Source organism: Gymnoscopelus microlampas (genome assembly GCF_963454915.1).
Source record: "Gymnoscopelus microlampas genome assembly, chromosome: 17".
Taxonomy (NCBI): domain Eukaryota; kingdom Metazoa; phylum Chordata; class Actinopteri; order Myctophiformes; family Myctophidae; genus Gymnoscopelus; species Gymnoscopelus microlampas.
The window spans coordinates 30,512,473-30,528,262 of NC_139954.1; the positions used below are offsets into that span (position 1 = coordinate 30,512,473).

The following is a 15,790-nucleotide window of genomic DNA, read 5'->3' on the forward strand; positions in this document are numbered from 1 at the left end:
TGTCAGTATTCAGCTCTGTAGCCTAGGTGTAGATGTCGCAGGAGGGCAATGCGCTTTTGTACAGGCTACAGTCTAACCTTCACACCGCTCAGATTCAAATGCTTTTTAACCTTGATGCGAGCAGGGACTTTCATCAGCACAGCGATGATTTATTTAGCCGTCCTTAAGGAAAACGGAACATGCCTGGCACACCATGTTGAATTTGATCTTTCATTCATGCATTAGGTGTCGTTGCAGGGCGGTCATCTTTGTTTACAGACAGAAGAGTTCATCCTAGCTGAACGGTATGTGAAAGAAGATAAAAAAAGGACCACCGATCAAAGGAGAGAAAGGGGTTGATACATCGATTGAATACTCAATTCGTCTTGGATGAGTGTCAATTCAAACCGCACGCCTGGCTGGGGTTGAGTCCTTTAGGTTTGCAGTAAAGCTAATCAACAGGTTGAAAGTCAACGCGGATTTTTTTTTTTTACACACCTTCCCTCTTTCTACCGCATATATCCAGTTGACGGGATGCGTCTTTCTGCCCCCTTTTTCTTTCTCCTGTGGGTCAAAGCCCTAACATTGAAAAACCTTAATTATTCTGTTCCGGAGGAGCAGGGACCAGGCACTGTCATCGGGAATATAGCAAAAGATGCCGGATATAGTGCTGTGGAGAGGGGGAAGAAATCGAACTTTCGAGTTTTGGAGAATTCTGCTCCACATCTGGTGGATGTGGACTCGGAGAGTGGACTGATCTTCACCAAACAAAGGATTGACAGGGAGACGTTATGCAGGCGCAACCCAAAGTGTCAGCTGTCCATGGAAGTGTTCGCCAACGACAAGGAAATATGCATGATCAAGATTGATATACTGGACATAAACGACAACTCGCCTGGTTTCCCGTCAGATCACATCAACATTGATATTTCAGAAAATGCAGCTGCGGGTACGCGCTTCCCTCTGACAATTGCGCACGACTCGGATTCGGGAGAAAACGGAATAAAGACTTACCAGGTCACCAGAGATGACTACAATACATTTTCTTTGGATCTAAAAGTGAGGGGTGATGGAACTATATACCCAGAGCTGGTTGTCCAGAGACCACTGGATAGGGAGGACCAGAGTCATCACACCCTCTTATTAACAGCAATTGATGGAGGTGAATATCCAAGATCAGGTTCCATGCAAATCAATGTTAGAGTGACTGATTCAAATGATAATAGCCCAGTATTTGAAAAATCTTCATATGTGATAGAGATTCCCGAAAATTCACCACCTGGTAAAGTACTCATAGACTTGAATGCAACTGATCAAGATGAAGGGAGTAATGGACAGGTGGTCTATTCTTTTACTGGATATGCATCAGAGAGAATGCAAGATTTATTTTCCATTGACCCCAGCACTGGTGTCATCAAGATTCAGGGAGACATTGACTATGAAGAGAATCCAATCATTGAGTTTGACGTGCAGGCGAAGGACCTTGGGCCCAACCCAATACCAGGCCACTGTAAAATAACTGTCAAAGTTCTTGACAAAAATGATAATTGGCCAATAATAAGTTTTGTGTCTGTCCGCCAGGGAGCCATCAGTGAGGCAGCACCTCCAGAATCTGTCATTGCATTGGTGCGAGTCACAGATAAAGATTCTGGGAGAAATGGCCAGCTCCAGTGCAGAGTATTGGGAAACGTGCCATTTAGACTGCAGGAAAACAATGATAATTTCTACACGTTGCTTACAGACAGACCTTTGGACAGGGAGCTGAAAGACGAATACAATGTTACAATCGTCGCCAGAGACAATGGAATCCCCTCATTGAACTACACCAAGTCATTTTCTGTTAAGATATTGGATGAGAATGATAATGCACCGCGATTTACAAAGTCAGTATACGGACTTCAGGTGCCTGAGAACAACATCCCAGGAGAATATTTAGGTTCAGTCCTAGCCCACGATCCAGATATAGGCCGCAACGGAACTGTGTCTTACTCTATTCTGCCGTCGCACATCGGAGATGTTTCTGTGTATACCTATGTGTCTGTTAATCCTACTAATGGAGCCATATATGCCTCGAGGTCTTTCAATTATGAGCAGACTAAATTCTTTGAGTTCAAAGTTCAAGCTAAAGATGCAGGGTCTCCACATATGGAAAGCACCTCTACAGTCAGGGTCAGTGTGCTCGATGTCAACGACAATCTTCCGGTTATAATTTTACCGCTCCTGCAGAACGACACTGCTGAAATCCCGGTGCCTAGAAACGTGGGCATAGGTTACATCGTGGCCACCGTCAAAGCGGTGGACCATGACCATGGTGAAAGTGGTCACCTGACCTATGAGATCTCTGAGGGAAATGAGGATCACCTGTTCGAGATGGACCCTGTGGCGGGGGAGGTCAGGACGGCCCACGCTCTCTGGGAGGAGGTGGCCTCGGTAGTTGAGCTGGTCGTGAAGGTTACCGACCACGGCAAACCCCCGCTGTCTGCTGTGGCGAAGCTGATCATCAAGGCAAATTCGGATGCAGTGGCGGGTGGGGGCTCCAGGGCCGGTGGGGAGCAGCAGTCCTGGGATGTATCCCTGCCTCTCATAGTTACCCTTTGCATCATCTCCGTCATGCTCTTAGCAGTCATGACTGCGATCGCTGTCAAGTCCAAGCATCAAGATAAGGAGACTGGGAATTATAACTGCCGCATGGCTGAGTACTCCAATCCTCCAGTGGGGAAAGGCAAAAAGAAAAGGATCAACAAGAGTGACATCATGCTAGTGCAGAGTGAGATGGAAGAGAGGGATTCAGCGAGCCGAATGAACGTAGTCAGCAGCCCCTCACTGATCACCTCGCCCATCTGCTTTGACTACCAGAGTCCCCTGCCCCTGACCTTACCCAGGTCAGAGGTCATGTACCTTAAAACCACGCCAAACAGCCTTACGGTCCCCCGGGCAGCCAGCCACACCAGCCACACCAGCTTCGCCGGGCTCAGCACAGACACTCCAGTGAATAGGATGTCAGTGATACAGGTAAGGAGCACGCTGGATGCGTTATCTGGCCTCTATTCTCTCTTATCAGCTCTCTCTGCTTTCCTGTACAAATCTCACAAAAGAAAAGGCAATCGAATAGAAAGGGGGGGAAAAAGAGAGGAAAGACTGCAATCAGACATGCTCACTTTTTGCTGTTATGACACTATCAAATACATTTAGGAGATATAGCATCATATGCCATCGAAGTGTCACATATTCTGCTGAAGAGGCAGTGTCACAGGCTATTCATCTGCATTCATAGCGCTTCGAGCCGAACCGGGGGGTGGGGGTTGGAGGGATTTGAAAATGGTCCATTAGGAGTGTCCTCCCTCAAGACAGTACAGGTGGTCTACATAATCAGAAAGTCTTTTCAGTTAGACATGCAAACAGTGTGAGTCTTGGACAAGACTGCTGTGCCCCTGCCAGGTCCACCACTATCGAGTGAAAACAAAACCCTGCCACAAACGTGGGATTGGACAGGTGTTTGAGCAGCTTGTCCGATCACATTACCCAACTGGCGTGAGCCAGACAGCTAGATGCACACAGCATAACCTTACAATCGTGTTTCTCGCCCTCCGCAAACATGGGCCAGTTCCACCAATCCGGATCCAAAGTTGGCAGGGTAAGGCCAATAATAGGGTTTTCCAGCCCTTCCTTGCAGCGATGGCTGGGTTATTTCTACAAGCCAACCAGCATAGGAAATTGACAGTGAGGTCTTGTAGCATTATTTAGCACAGGAGATTTTTTTTGTTGTAAATGATGTGGATATCTAGGACAGTCTCAGAGACAGACTCATTTAGAGATGATAACACAGATGACAAGGCCTGGCACTGTCACCAGTTGCTAGGGCATGTGGGTGTGAGAAAACACAAACACATTACTCTCAAGATAGAGGGGGGAAACGCATGCAGATGACAGTGGATAATGCATTACTGCTTTGCCTTGCCAAAGACACACATATGGTCATGAGGAAGATTTGTGCTTATCAATGCCGCTGCTGTTGGCAGCTGTTGTGTGACGGAAACATTGTATTAATACGTTTCACGGGTTTCCACATGATTCAGTTCGGAAGGATACTCCCGATCCTTCCGTCAAGCTCACAAAATTCTCAGACCCGTGCAGGGAAACATCTGAGTTGGCAAACAAGCAACATTTTTCTCCTCTCATTTTCAGACGGATAATTTTCCTTCGGAGCCCAATTATGTTGGAAGCAGGCAGCCATTTGTTCAAAGGTAAGGCCTGTAACCAATAGCTTCCTTGGCCACTGAATTTACATTCATCTCTATATCAGGCAATCTGACCATGACTTGTCAAATAGGAGCGCTTACAGAGAGGCTCCGGTGGGTTATGTATACTCTCTCTCTCTCTCTCCCTCCCCTCTGTTCTGCTGCAGCTCAACATTTAAGGATGCAGAACGTGCAAGCCTCCGAGACAGTGGCCATGGTGATAGTGACCAGGCTGATAGTGACCAGGATACTAATAAAGGCTCACACTGCGACACGTCTGCCAGGGAGGCCCTCAAGATGAAAGCAACAGCGGTTAATGGCCAGGCTCTTGAGCAGGGTGAGTGGACGCACCCTCTCTGTCTGACAACTTGAAGATGCCTAACTGATTCTTGTATCAGATCCTTGTTCATACTGTTCATATTAAGCCTGGTGCACCGTGCGCATGTGTACTTATTACTGCCCCCGTCTTGGTAATCCTATACCCAGACAGATGTTTCACATTATCGACATAATAATGCTCTTCGTGGAATGAAATCTTAGCTCTCCAAGGCAGCTGCAGCAGGTAGGCTACCATGTTCAAGCCATTGCAGTAATCCTGAGTGTGTTGCCAAGATGATGCGACGGAACCAGAGTGGAAAGCAGACAATAGTTAAAGAGGAAAAGCTGAAAAAGAACACAATCAACTGTCTGATATTTTTTTTGCATTGGAAAAGTGTACGTGCGTTGGCTGTCTCTTTTGATCATGTCATTATTTGTATATGAACTCTGCGTATCCATGTCTTGAAAATGACATAACGGAGACAAGAAAGTATGACAGACACTTTCAGTGCAAAAAAGACAGTTGCTTTTGGTGAAACATGACACTTGTTTCCACCTTTCACTTGAATACATTTGATCAACTAACAGAGACTTTTCTGCTGTTTGTGTCTTCCGAAAGAAATTTAGCTTTACTGTGGAAAGCAAAAATAGAAATGTTTCATGCCCCGACCCCCCCAAAAAAGAAAAAAGAACAAAAAAAAGATTTAAATGATCCACGCTGCCTGTGGTGTAATCGTTGATGACTGTGAATCTCTTACAGACATTCACAACCCTTTCAAATATTACACTGTGACTGTAGGGATTTATATATTTAGCTTTTTCATGTGTATAACTCCAGACAATTTGTAAGGCAAAAAGAAATTACTGCGCATTATGGTTGGCGTGTATTCCATACCATACCAGATAATGGTGGACTTGTGTGAACTGTTGCTGTCTCTCATTTCCCTGTGTGAGAGACAGACGCCTTGGAATAAAATGGGCCTGGCCATCAGGTCCCTATGCAGTACTTTCCACACCATTTGCATGGCTATGAACTGTTTGTTTGTGGCAAGCTCAGGAGACCAAGGTTACGAACAGTCTTTTGGCTGCCAAAAGGAAATATGAATCTGTGTGTGTGTGTGTGTGTGTGTGTGTGTGTGTGTGTGTGTGTGTGTGTGTGTGTGTGTGTGTGTGTGTGTGTGTGTGTGTGTGTGTGTGTGTGTGTGTGTGTTTGTGTGTGCTGCCAGCCAATCCCAGCATGCCAAACTTGCTCTGTGGGAGGTGTAAATTCAATCACAATGTTGCACATTTCTGAATCAGATTTTTCAACCCAAGTTCAAAGGCCAATCAAATGGAGATATATTATAAGAGATGTTTCATATGCGCCGAGCAGGATTTACACACAGCGCTGATGCTTGCTTGACTGGAATGTCAGTTAATTTATATGCCTGCATTTATAAGATAAGAGAAATGCAAAGAAGTGGGGCATTGCATTTAATATTAATGGGTTGTGCTAATGCTTTTTCCCGACATTCTCTCTTTGCATGTGAGAAATGTTGTTAAAAAGCAAAACCTATGGTCAGTCTGAATTCATTCCCTTGGGTTTGGCAAGTTAAAGATGAAATGCTATCACTGCCTGTTGACTGCAGCAAGGAAGTTCCATATTATATATGGAATATATGCTGTCTCCGCATAAACCTTGTATCTCCATATTTCATCTTGTTATGTTTTTTCATACGTGAATGCCCTACTTTATACTTTGTCCTATGACAGAGACAAGCAAAAGTAGTGAAAGCAGCTGATTTACAGGCTCACAACGTGTTGCATCATTGTGAACCTGTAGATAAGCTATTTTTGTACATTTTGGAAATATGTCCAAAATAGAGACACCAGGTTGAAAGTGGTTAAGTCTGTGGGTTTTACAAATATTTATCCGATGAAAAGTAGTAACAAGAGCTACATTGGATCCATTGGAATACAGGTTGTTTTTTCCATTTCCTGAAAAGTAATGGTTTTGGACATATACGGTTCCACCCGACAGCGACCATGTAGGAAATGTTAGCAAAACCAATGGTCAGTCTGAATTCATTCTCTTGGGTTTGGTAAGTCAAACATGAAATGGTATCACTGGCTGTTGACTGCAGGAAGGAAGATCTGCATTATGCAGTGTCGTTGTAGATAACATCACACATACACAGAACTCACCCACACACATGTGCACCTGCCCACACAGAAACACACCTGTGTGTGGGAAATGTAGTGGGTACGGAATGTGCACAACTCACCCAATTGGTGAAGTGAAACTATGCAAACAACAAGAACATTTATTGAAACAAAAGTGAGTATATGACTTTTTTTGGCAGGAAAGCACCATTATCTAAAATGAAGTACCTCCTAATGAATCACCATCGCTCCAAACACCTCAATACAACGGCCCATGGGTTAACTACTATAGCATTTTATGTTTTAACCTTTATCAACCTCCTCAGTTTCCCTACTGCTTTGATACAGGTAATAAATGCACCTAAATGATTACTACCAGCTTATGAATATGTTTTTGCTCTATAAAAAAAAGTAGAGGCACAGTTGGTATGTTGCTAGACTTTCATTCTGTTTCTATTTAGAATGCCCTGGTTGTAATCCTGGTCACTATACCGCCTCCCCCATGACAGCCGGGGCGCCTGATGGAGGGGAAGGGAACTGGTTGGAATAACGTGTTCCTTCCACGCGCTACGTCCTACCAGGGAAACTCCCCCCTGTCAGGTGACAAGAAGGTCAGTTGGCTCTCATGCACTGAAGGAAGCATGAGCTCGGCCCTGGCCTCCCCAGGCTGTTGGGGACTGGTCTAACGCTGGTGTAGGGCTGGTGTAGTGCCCAGGATCACTTATAGTGCAGCAGATTAACTCATTTTTTCAAGACGATACTTCATTTTGGTATAGAAGCATGAAATTTGGCACAGATACTCTCCAAGGTCTACTCTTTAGGGAACAGGCGCGTGCCACTCAAAATTCCAAGATGGCGGCCCCAAAATCTAAGATGTCCGCCCAAAAACGTGCTTTTTCCTTTATAACTCGAAATGCCTTGATTTTAAGCCCCATAGATATATTAAAGTTGAATATAAAGTTGGGTATTGTGGACATTTTGGTACCAAGTACATGTCTGTATCCATTACGGTTCTTGAGATACATCATATAGAAACTTGTATATACCCGGAAAAGTGAGAATTTTGTAAGATTAATTGTTGTTACGAGAACATGGATTTATGAAAATGTTACTCTCATAACCTGACATTTTCAGTAGGGTTACTTACTATTAAGACAACTTGAGGGTTGTCTTATTAGTTAAAGATGTGTCGGCCCTTTTTTCAAGATGGCCGTCAAATTCTCATTATATCAATCGTTCAAACAGTGATGCAAGTATATAAGTACACTCTAAAGGTTTTTTTTTGTGAAAGGGTGCTTGTCCCTCATATTCAAGATGACAACACTTTTCAAGATGTCTGCCACTTATACCGAATGCTCATTATGTCAATTTTTCAAAGTGTAACATACATTTAAGCAAAAATATTCAGCAAGGGTTTTGTTATGCTGCTGATTCATGTATCAGTATGAGAGAACATTTTAATGAGTTTAATAATTATGTATAGTAGAGTGAATGTCACTACACAACCAGGGCACACTGGTGACATCACTGCTGTGGAACTCAGCATGGGGTTCAGTGCCAGCTGATCTAGTTGTACTAATACTGTTGTCTAGTAGTGATAGTATAGCTTTGTTTAGTGTCCCAAATGCTGTCTAACAGCCCCATGTCAATTAGCTAGTACTAGTTAGATGTAGTTAGATAGCCGCACCTGAATTGACAGGTTGTGCCAGTGCGGGAGAGCCGAGCCAAGGGTAAGTGGGGCATTACAAGACTTGTTCATGTATTCTTACCTGGAAGGTGTACAGATCACACGGGACTTAAATGGCACTGGATGAATGATCGGGCTAGGTGTAGGTGACCCAAACCTAGTTGAATCCCATACCCGAATGTGTACAATTATGATTAAGGTGGTATATAAGGATAACCCCTCGGCCTTAATCAGACATGGCAAATGCAAACCCAATGTTAGCCAAGAGGCAAACTGATTGGAAGAAAACAAGAGCAGCTCTGCTTCAACACACTAAGCGCGCTGCCTATCAGGCAGGCTGCATATGGGGTCAGGCAACCCAGCGTAAGCCACAAGAAGAGAGCCCTGCTGACTGGGGATGGACAAAGGTCGGTGCACAGTGGCAGGTCTACTGGACAGCAAATGCGTCTGTTGCTCAAAGTTGTCAACAGCTGGCCAAGTGTAACTGCAAATCAGAGTGTTGTGGAAGGTGCAAATGTTTCAAGTTGGGTTTCAATTGCACAGCACTGTGCGGTTGCAAATGTGAATAGAGCAAGTACACTGAAAACCTTGTGGTGGGCCTGGAGCCTATCGAGTACCGTGATGTCAAGTGCACCTTTCTTGATATGATGCCCCTGATGCAACCCATAATACTGAGTGCCAAGCAGGGAGAACTGTAGTATTTCAGATGGTCTTTCGTTTGACTCGGCGGGGGATCGAATGCACAACCTTTCAAATTCAGTGTGGACATTAACATCTTTAATTTTTGCTGGTCATTGAATTTTGTGATAACAGTGGCCCTTTGTATGCCTGCAATCTTGCAAAAGGCAGAATCTTGATTTTTTTACTGGCTATACACTTTTTCAAAAAGAGTGGCCAACACAATATTTGTAGCACATATGCTTGCATCACTATTTAAGCATTGTGACAATGAATATAGGACAGGAGTGGAAGACATGTTAAAAAACGGTCGCCATCTTGAATTTTTACTGGCCATTTTCCAAACGAGTGGCCCTTCCTCTCTGTAAGCTGCACCTTGCCGTGGTGGAGAGGCTTGAGTACTCCAGTGATCCTGAGGGCTATGCCGGTGGGGATTTTAATTTATATCCCTGGCAAGTTTAACTAAGCCGGATAGGTCAAAGGGGAGGAGGCAGACAAAGCAGCGCCCTGGGCCTCCAGGTTGAGGGTTGGCCATGGGGATATCTACCCCATATCCCAGGAACAAATTCAATTCAAGTCCCAGGATCCCAGGAACAAATTCCCTGGAACAAATTCAAAGTGAAGTATCGTTTCACTAATCTGCTGTACGATTGATATAATGAGAATTTGACAGCCATCTTGAAAAAAAGTCTGGTTTAAGAGTTCTATGTTATAAACCTAAGGAAAGTAAAAGATTATGAAAATAACATTTTCATATGACCATATTCACTTAACAACCATCAATGTTACAAATGTATCACTCTCCCGAGTCTGTACAAGTTTCTACATGCTGTATCTCAAGAACCGTAATGGATACAGACATGTACTTGGTACCAAAATGTCCACGATACCCAACTTTATATTCAACTTCAATATATTTATCGGGCTTAAAATCAAGGCATTTTGAGTTATAAAGGAAAAAACACATTTTTGGGCGGACATCTTGGATTTTGGGGCCGCCATCTTGGAATTTTGAGTGGCACGCGCCTTTTTCCTAAAGAGTAGACCTTGGAGAGTATCTGTGCCAAATTTCATGCTTCTATACCAAAGTGAAGTATCGTTTCACTAATCTGCTGTACTATTAGGAAATTGGCACCGGGTGAAAAAAATGGGTTACAAAAATCGCGGGATAAAAATTATAAAAAAAAAAAAAAAAAAAGAATGCCCTGGTTGCAGTAAAAACCTAAGTGTGGGTTTACTGTAAAGTATTTTTTGTATTTAGTAGCTTGTCATTGCTCCATTCAAACTTGTCATTGGATCATACCCATGAAACAAGTAAGGTTCTACCGTCTACGGTCGCTACACACAAGCACTGAAGCATAATAAAGCATCGAATAACCTGTAATTCTATACCTATTAGAACCGATTTAGTGTTGTTAGGGGAGACGGAGCGGAAAGGAAATGGAAAGGAGACAACAAGATGGAAGCTAATTTTTATTGCTAAACTTTTATTAGTTGGTCAAAGATGATTATTACAGTCAGAATCAGAATACAGTTAATTGCCAGTTATGTTTGCACTTGCAAGAAATGTGTATGGGTGAGATTGGTGCATTACACTGATGTATTGAACCATGCTGAAACATTTACAAATTATCGACGACTATTTACTCAAAATATAAAGGTATAATGATGAGCATAAATAAACTATACAATATAGAAACTATACAATATGCTAGAAAGTAGAAACTATACAATATGCAGTATACAATGTACATTATAGTATAGACTATCTCCAAAATGTTACTGTTTCATAGGAACTACTCAACATAGCTTAAACCTTGAATAATATCCAGCAATGTCACATTGCTAACCATTTTCTTGTCACATTTGTCACTTTTGTCTTTTTTTAAACCCAAAACGGTAGATATCTCATTTTAACGAGCCTTCATGATCATCCACTTATCAGCTGTATCTTATGCTGCGTGCACAGTAGCGGTGACAAAGCAACAGGCTACAAGTCCTTTTCGATGGAAGCTAGTGACAAGAAGCTACAAACTGATGCCTGACACTTAGCGCTGCATGACGGGCGTGACGTGTTACAAAAAAGTTGGCTTAAACCTTTATCAGCGCTCCAATAATGCAGTGAAGCGTCAATCTCGTTCCCCACAATTCCTGCCCCGTTCCATGAATGGAAGAACCATTTATTCTTGCTGTTAACCATGTGGCTTGTGGCTTGAGCATCACTTCAACAATGAATCGGCAACAGTGTAGCTCAGTGGTACTCAAAGTGAGATCCAGGGGTCCATGGGGGGGGGTTCCAGGGGCTCCCCAGGAAAATGAGTTAATGTAGCATCAAAATCTGTTTTACCACTTAAACCCTATTTTATGCCTCGCTATTATGCCTCGCTATAAAATAGATAAAATATACAAGGGTTGTGAGCTTGTAGATCGGCTATGGGAAAATCTTTTGATAACTTTGAACATTTTAAACACAAATCTTTGGGGCCCATGGCACTTTGCATGTGTCATTTTTAGGCATTAAGAATAGCATTTTATACTTTCTCCATAGGAACATAATTATATTCCCTCTATTATGTATGGTTGTATAGTCAGGCAACATAGAGCAGTGACAAAAATACCCTAGCGTGTTTATCCGGAACCTTCTAGGCACATGCATCTCTTTGTATCACTGTCATCTTCAAGGTTCTCTATAGTGTGATAGGTACTGTACCTCTGGAATGGATTCAACATTTCTCTCTACTGTTTTGCTTATTGTTATGGCCTTGTGTATGTACAGGGATAAATAAATAAAAATACTTAATTTTCCTCTGATAATAGAAGTAAGAGAGAAAAAACAAATGCATAGGCCACAATACTGTAATCTGTGCAGGAGATGCTTCCAATCACTAATTTTAATGTGTGGAAACTGTGTTGCAGTTCTTCCATACTTGTCGTTTTGCTCTCCCTTTTGATGTAAAATGCATTTAGAACTCAAATGCATATTTTCTCTTGATCTTATCCCAGGAGAGAATAGAATTGTGGTGGTTTGTACTGTGCATGTAACTATTTGCATATGATATGGTGGTGCAAAAAAGCAACGCTATGCATTTTGAAACACAATTCTGTAACTTGATATTAATTATATCTTTAGTTGTTTTACTTAGTAATAACAAATAGTGGTAGTAGCAAATTAAGGATTAGATTATAATTGCTCCATCGTATCAAAAGGGTAAGACATTGTCTTATGTGTTTGTCTTTCATTTTAAGGAAGAAACAGATATCCTACCCTAAATGTTGTTGTATATACTGTATCTGACGGAACTATGAGTTGTTTGCCTAAACTACTGAGTTTTTGCCTGAATTAGTAAATTAAGACTTTTTTTGCAGGTAATACTTTTGTAACATTTGTAGGGATTTGATTTGTGGCATCATAGGGGACACCTGTAGTACTGTAGGCCTGTCACAATTACATAATTGCCTAATCACAATTATTCTAGATATTCACAATTATTTTGGATATAATTGTTTCCATGTTCAAAAATGTTCATACATTTTCAAACATTTTCCACTTCCACTATCTTTAAAATATATATTTTTTAAATATTTAAATTACTGTTTTTGTTTACAAAGCCTAAAAGGCAAGCATAAATGTAATTCTTATTTATATATTCCAATGTTCAATGCCAAAAACACAATTAAATAGTTAATAGCAATTATATATATATGACAATTAATCGTCAAGTAAATTTTGTCCAGCAATTATCGGCCACTTAGCAAAATAGCTTATTTGTTTGATATCCTGGATCTCGAAAGAACAATTTTTACTCAATTTGTATGTGTGGTAAATGAATTAAATAATGTTATTGCATGTGGGGAAAACTCATGCAGTTCTTGTAATTAGTATTCTATGCAAATGTATGCGGTTTGTGAAAATATTTGGTTAGATTTCATCTAGTGTGTGTGGTGCAGCTTGTGATGTTTTTGTAAATCAGAATGACATTGCAACGTGGCTATTTGTGAACTCACTCACAGCTGGTGCAACAAGCTCCGAGGTCTTATTTAATCATCAGAATGTATTTGTTTTGCATTAGAAGACTAGACTTTATTTTTATGTAGAAAGATAAAATACTTTATTTTATGGGATCTCTAAGTTATGGGATAACATTTTCTGGAAATTTGTCCTCATTTCGCTCTCTAACTTGACTAAATATGAAATTCATTTTGAGTCAAGCTGTTTTCCCCTTTCCCCGTGATAGTACACTAACAACTTTATAACTGTTTTTGTAGGGCAGGACAAATCAGTCCACTGCACTGATGAATGTCGCGCACTGGGACATTCTGACAGATGCTGGATGCCAAAGTTACGGGTAGGAAGCCAAGCAGACAGTGGCGATAATCGCACCAACCTTTTCATCCCTGTGGGAATGGAGGCCATGGTAGAGACAGAGATTTATGGCACCATCAGCCGCGGCAGCAGAAAAACCCTCAGCACGTTTGGCAAGGAGCAGCGGGACAGTACAATCTTAGTGGCCAACGTCAAACCCTACTTAAAATCCCAGCGTGCTCTGAGCCCCCCACTGCAGGAGAGTCCATCTGCGTCCAGTAGTCCCACCAAGAAGAGCGTGCCCCTAGACTTACCCGACCAAGGCTCCAAGGAAGAGAGGGATGCAGGCTCAGACAGCAGTGCGTACGGTCCTCCAGATGGTCAGTGCTCTCCACCGCACACAGAACTGGAGGAGCCCTCCTACTTGACCTCCGAGCTCAGGCCCAAGTCCCTGTCCAGCAGCCTCATTCACAGCTCTGTCATCAGCCAGGAGTGTGGAGGGGTGGAGTGCATGCGTGACCCGCGGGACGCAGGGAACTGACAGGTCAGCTGATCCTGCTTGCTCACACCTGACAGGGGGTGTGATAATGATATCACAGATTAATGGCCAAGAGGTGATTTCCTTTGACCCACTGAGGGTTCAGACACGCATTGTATAACCAAAAACCACCTGCTTTGTATGTTTTTGTTTTTGTTTTTGTTTTTTTTGAGTTTGTGACCTGTTGTGTTAAGGTGAAATAAGTGTGTCCTTGACTGCTGTGAGGGTATGGGGAGAAAATCATTGCTTACCTGACTTCAAGTGTTCTCCATGGTGTACTGTACGTGTCAATTTAGATGTCTGTATTTTACACATTTCAAGCTCCGATTTTGTGAGGCTGTTGAACGAATTGCTACTGTAGCTATTGAGTCCTGTCTGCTTTTGTACAGTGATGCTTTTTGTCCCCACGTAGTGTATGAGAAACATCTCTTTGAATATTGCAGGCAATTGAAATACATATCAGTGACGTCCAATACAAAAGTGAAGTGTCTTATGAACTATTAATGGTGGTGCAACAGGGGATGTCCCTTTTCATAAAAACCATTTGAGGTTCCTTAAAACTGTTTTTTAAGAATGTATTTGTAATTTTATCGTTGTCCTCTGCAGTTTCTGTGCAAATAAGCTGAGCTTACAAGTGAATGTGGGCTACTGTACTTGTTGTGTGTTTTATTAAATTTGTATACACATGGCTTCCTGTGTGCATGGAATGGTATTATTTTTGACAAATGGCGTCTCTAAAGCTGTCATGTTTTTTTTAATGTTATGGAATTGTACTTCTGTTTCCAGGGTATAATTTAAAGCATGACAAGATTTATGTTGTTTAATTTACTGTCAGAGCAACGCAAACCCAGCAAGCGTGCCAACCGCAGCCACATACAGTATATGCATGTAAAGTATATAGAACAGTAACAATGGAATCAGGACAAGTTAATACCCCACACTATCACAAATTGCATATTTTACTACTGATTGTATAAATGGTATGCAAATAAAGTGGGGCTCTATGAAGTAGTACTGTACCTGAAGAGGTGTTCAACTCAGCCCTGCAGCACACTTCATTAAACATCAAATCAAAACAGACAGTGCTACCAGATCACAGTATTAAAAGGAAGAGTGATCTGCACTGATATTTTGGAATTTAAAGGCAATGACGCAATATGAATGCAACATTTGCTGATAACGCACACACACACACACACACACACACACACACACACACAACAGTTTGTAATGAGCAGCCACCAGCAGTTGCAATCACAGAAATGTTTTTGTTGTTGTTGTTTTCCAATATAGGGAAAGCACATTGACGAAAGGTCACAAACAGAGTAGCAGGCAGCTCCAACCGTTTCAATCCATCCACTGGTTAATCTCTTTCCAAACAGAACCTGTTATTCGCCTGTGACTGTCACTTATGCACTCTAGCAGCATGGAACCTAATTGTCCCTCTGACAAGCGCGTCACGACTCAGAGCGGCTGGATCACGTCCAAGATCATGTTCTTGTCATAATCTGTGTGCAGTGAATTTTATGTATAATCTCATGCATGTTTACTGTGATAGATCACCAAACAAAAGTAACATGTAAATATAGAAATGGCTTGGATTTTTTTTTTTTTGGTATATCAATCTCACACACATGCACACACACAAACAAATATAATAGGTGTTCCACTTCACTTAACATTCCTCCACCTTAAGAAGCAGTGACTCTTTGTACCCCATCTCACAGTGAGTGGATAGAGAGTGCCTTGTTTTGTGTGTGTTCTGGGTAACATAGTCAGTTCCCAGAAGATGACAGGATTCTAAGTACGGCTCAGTTTCTGCTCGGGGAAAAACATTCATTTGGAATTTGATTTGCATTTGTTTTGGTGCTGGTATTGACACAATTCCAGACCTAGATGTCTCATAT

The 15,790-nt window shown here is 42.0% G+C and overlaps 1 protein-coding gene across 1 annotated transcript; it reads left to right on the forward strand.

The window, feature by feature from the left end:
- Positions 1 to 513: 513 nt before the first annotated feature.
- LOC311064633 (protocadherin-17-like) lies at positions 514 to 13,886 on the forward strand (the record flags this gene model as incomplete). Its single annotated transcript, XM_084084540.1, has 4 exons — positions 514 to 2,991; positions 4,165 to 4,223; positions 4,385 to 4,554; positions 13,309 to 13,886. The coding sequence occupies 4 exons, from the start codon at positions 514 to 516 to the stop codon at positions 13,884 to 13,886; spliced, it is 3,285 nt and encodes a 1,094-aa protein (XP_083940666.1).
- Between the last annotated feature and the right edge of the window lie 1,904 nt (positions 13,887 to 15,790).